The sequence below is a fragment of the Charadrius vociferus genome, unplaced genomic scaffold, assembly GCF_000708025.1.
Source record: "Charadrius vociferus isolate BGI_N301 unplaced genomic scaffold, ASM70802v2 scaffold34, whole genome shotgun sequence".
NCBI classification, from domain to species: Eukaryota; Metazoa; Chordata; class Aves; order Charadriiformes; family Charadriidae; genus Charadrius; species Charadrius vociferus.
Window position 1 is genome coordinate 1,180,546 of NW_009647989.1, and position 2,130 is coordinate 1,182,675.

The 2,130-nt window shown below is 45.2% G+C and overlaps 2 protein-coding genes across 2 annotated transcripts in view; one reads left to right on the forward strand and one right to left on the reverse strand.

Moving 5' to 3' along the window:
* The window catches only part of ARG2 (arginase 2), a 25,894-nt gene extending 25,629 nt beyond the window's left edge, over positions 1 to 265 (reverse strand). Inside the window, 1 exon segment of the mRNA XM_009883505.1 lies at positions 178 to 265. Coding sequence (XP_009881807.1) covers positions 178 to 265 — 88 coding nt within the window.
* A 326-nt stretch (positions 266 to 591) lies between these two features.
* The window catches only part of PIGH (phosphatidylinositol glycan anchor biosynthesis, class H), a 4,641-nt gene continuing 3,102 nt past the window's right edge, over positions 592 to 2,130 (forward strand). Inside the window, 2 exon segments of the mRNA XM_009883506.1 lie at positions 592 to 631; positions 1,972 to 2,129. Coding sequence (XP_009881808.1) covers positions 592 to 631; positions 1,972 to 2,129 — 198 coding nt within the window.

Genomic DNA, 2,130 nt, shown 5'->3' on the forward strand with positions numbered 1-2,130 from the left:
AGCGAGGTACCGACCCCCCCGTCTCCTCCCCAACCTCTCCGCGGCTCGGACGCCGAGGGGTGACGCGGGGCCCCGGCCCTGAGCTTGTGTCCTGCTCAAATACCGGAGTGGGGGTGATGAAGGGGCTGTGGTTGGCATCCAAGAGGGTCTGTGGGAGTGTGTGTCCCCAAAGCCCACCGGCCTGGAGGGAGCCGCGCAGCCTTTGTCCAGCTGCTCCTAGAGCATGGGCAGCACTGGCCAAGGAAGGTGGAACGGTGGTCTCCATGTATCCTGGGCCTCCTCTGTGCTGTGCGAGTGCTGAGGTGGTAGATGGTGACGAGTACATGCTGAACAAGAGAGCGCCCTGCAGGCTGTGGCTTGGGTGCTCTTGGTGGCTTCTCAGATGCCTACGTTTGTTCGTAGCCCCTTGCCAGATAGGGTAGATGTACGTACGTGTTGAGTGATGCCTAGTGCATTCTTGTGAGTCCAAATAACAGATGTTTACTTGGAGAGATGAGTTGTGGGAGTCTGGAATAAAAGATATACTGAAGAAGGCAAGTGATTGCTCATCCCCAAAGGGATTTTTCTGAGTCACTCAGAGAGCACTGCACTATGAGTGTCATCTACTTGCTCTTGTTTCTCAGTCAAGGCAGTAAGACCTTGGCAGTGCAGATTTCATCAGCTGCTGATAAATCCAAAAGTATTAGTTTAGATGTTTGATCTGTTACACATACTTGCAGGAAAGGACCAATTTCTAGACCCAGGCCAGTTATCTCCAGATTGAAGTCAGGAGGTTGACCAAAGAAGCTGGTCACTGACCACTGCTATGACTGTTGCACTTCTTTTTTTTCAATAATCTTTCCCAAGGAATGAAGACAGAGATTGTGACATGAGTTGGATGGCACATTTCTGATACGAAAAGATGGTTTGCATACTTTTAGCTGGAAGGGAAGCTGTGTTCGAATTTTATTTGTTACAAAAGCATACACCCCAGCCAGTGGTTATGACCCACTGTCCTCCTGTTTGGTTTTACATGTGTTCATGCAGCTCATACAAAAGTGACTGCAATCCTTCCTTTCTGCCAGGAAAGCAGATCTGAAAATCTCTGTGTGGATTTCAGTGTCTGTAATTCATGACTTTTTTTTTTTTTTCCCCATGATAACTTTCAGAGAAGTCCTGTATCCTTCTGTTTGAATGTGGCAATGGCTTCTTGACCTTACATGGTGGTACAAGCCCAGCTTGAGTGGTAGGGCCATGCAGTTCTGGTCCTTTAGGAAGTGTCAGTTATAACTTTGATGCAGGAGCATGCAGCCTGGAGCTCTCTAAAACATGTCCCAGAAATAGGTTGTAGGTTGCGAACCCTTAGGATTTATTACCAGGTCTTCAGAGGACTTAATGTTTGTTGCCTATAGTTTTATCAGTTATATATTGTTTTGTGTAACAGCAGTCCCAAGATTGCAGCATGCAAAAGACGTTTGTCCTCAGACAAAGCACAGGAGAAAGCAAATGTTCTCTAGATTGGTATTTTAAGGCCGGAAGAGAGACGAGGTTTGAACAAGTTTAGACTTGCAGTTCATAAGAAGAAAACCACTAGGCCAGTGGTTTTTCCTAAAAGAGTTGTCTTCCTCTCTGAGACTCCACCCTCAGTTCTAGTAAACATTTCACAACACTTCTCTGACAGTGACATTTGTGACCTCTCTCTGCAGACATTTGTTATAATGCACTGTCATTGATGTAACTAGCTGGTTTTTGGTTGAGATTTCTGCACTAAATTTACAAGGGAATAGAATTTTCTTGCAGTTTTCAGTTTCAGCTCCCAATTCTCTCAGACCGTACTGTGAAGACTGATTTAAATCTCATTACACATATATCAGCCAGCCAGGTGAATAAGAGGAGTCCACCTAAGTAAAATTGGCTTGTAACTGTAGCTTTAATATTATAATTTACTGTGCGATATTACTTTATATAAAGCCATGTTCAATTAATTGTAAGACCAGAGCTCTGTCTTTGCTTGGCCTGTGTTACAGAATAGTATGGTGCTTTCTGCTGCTATCTTCATCACGCTGATTGGCCTGATCATGTACCTGCACTTTGTGAAAATTGACCAGGAATCGCTATTGGTCATCGGCTCACTCGGCATTTATGTGACTT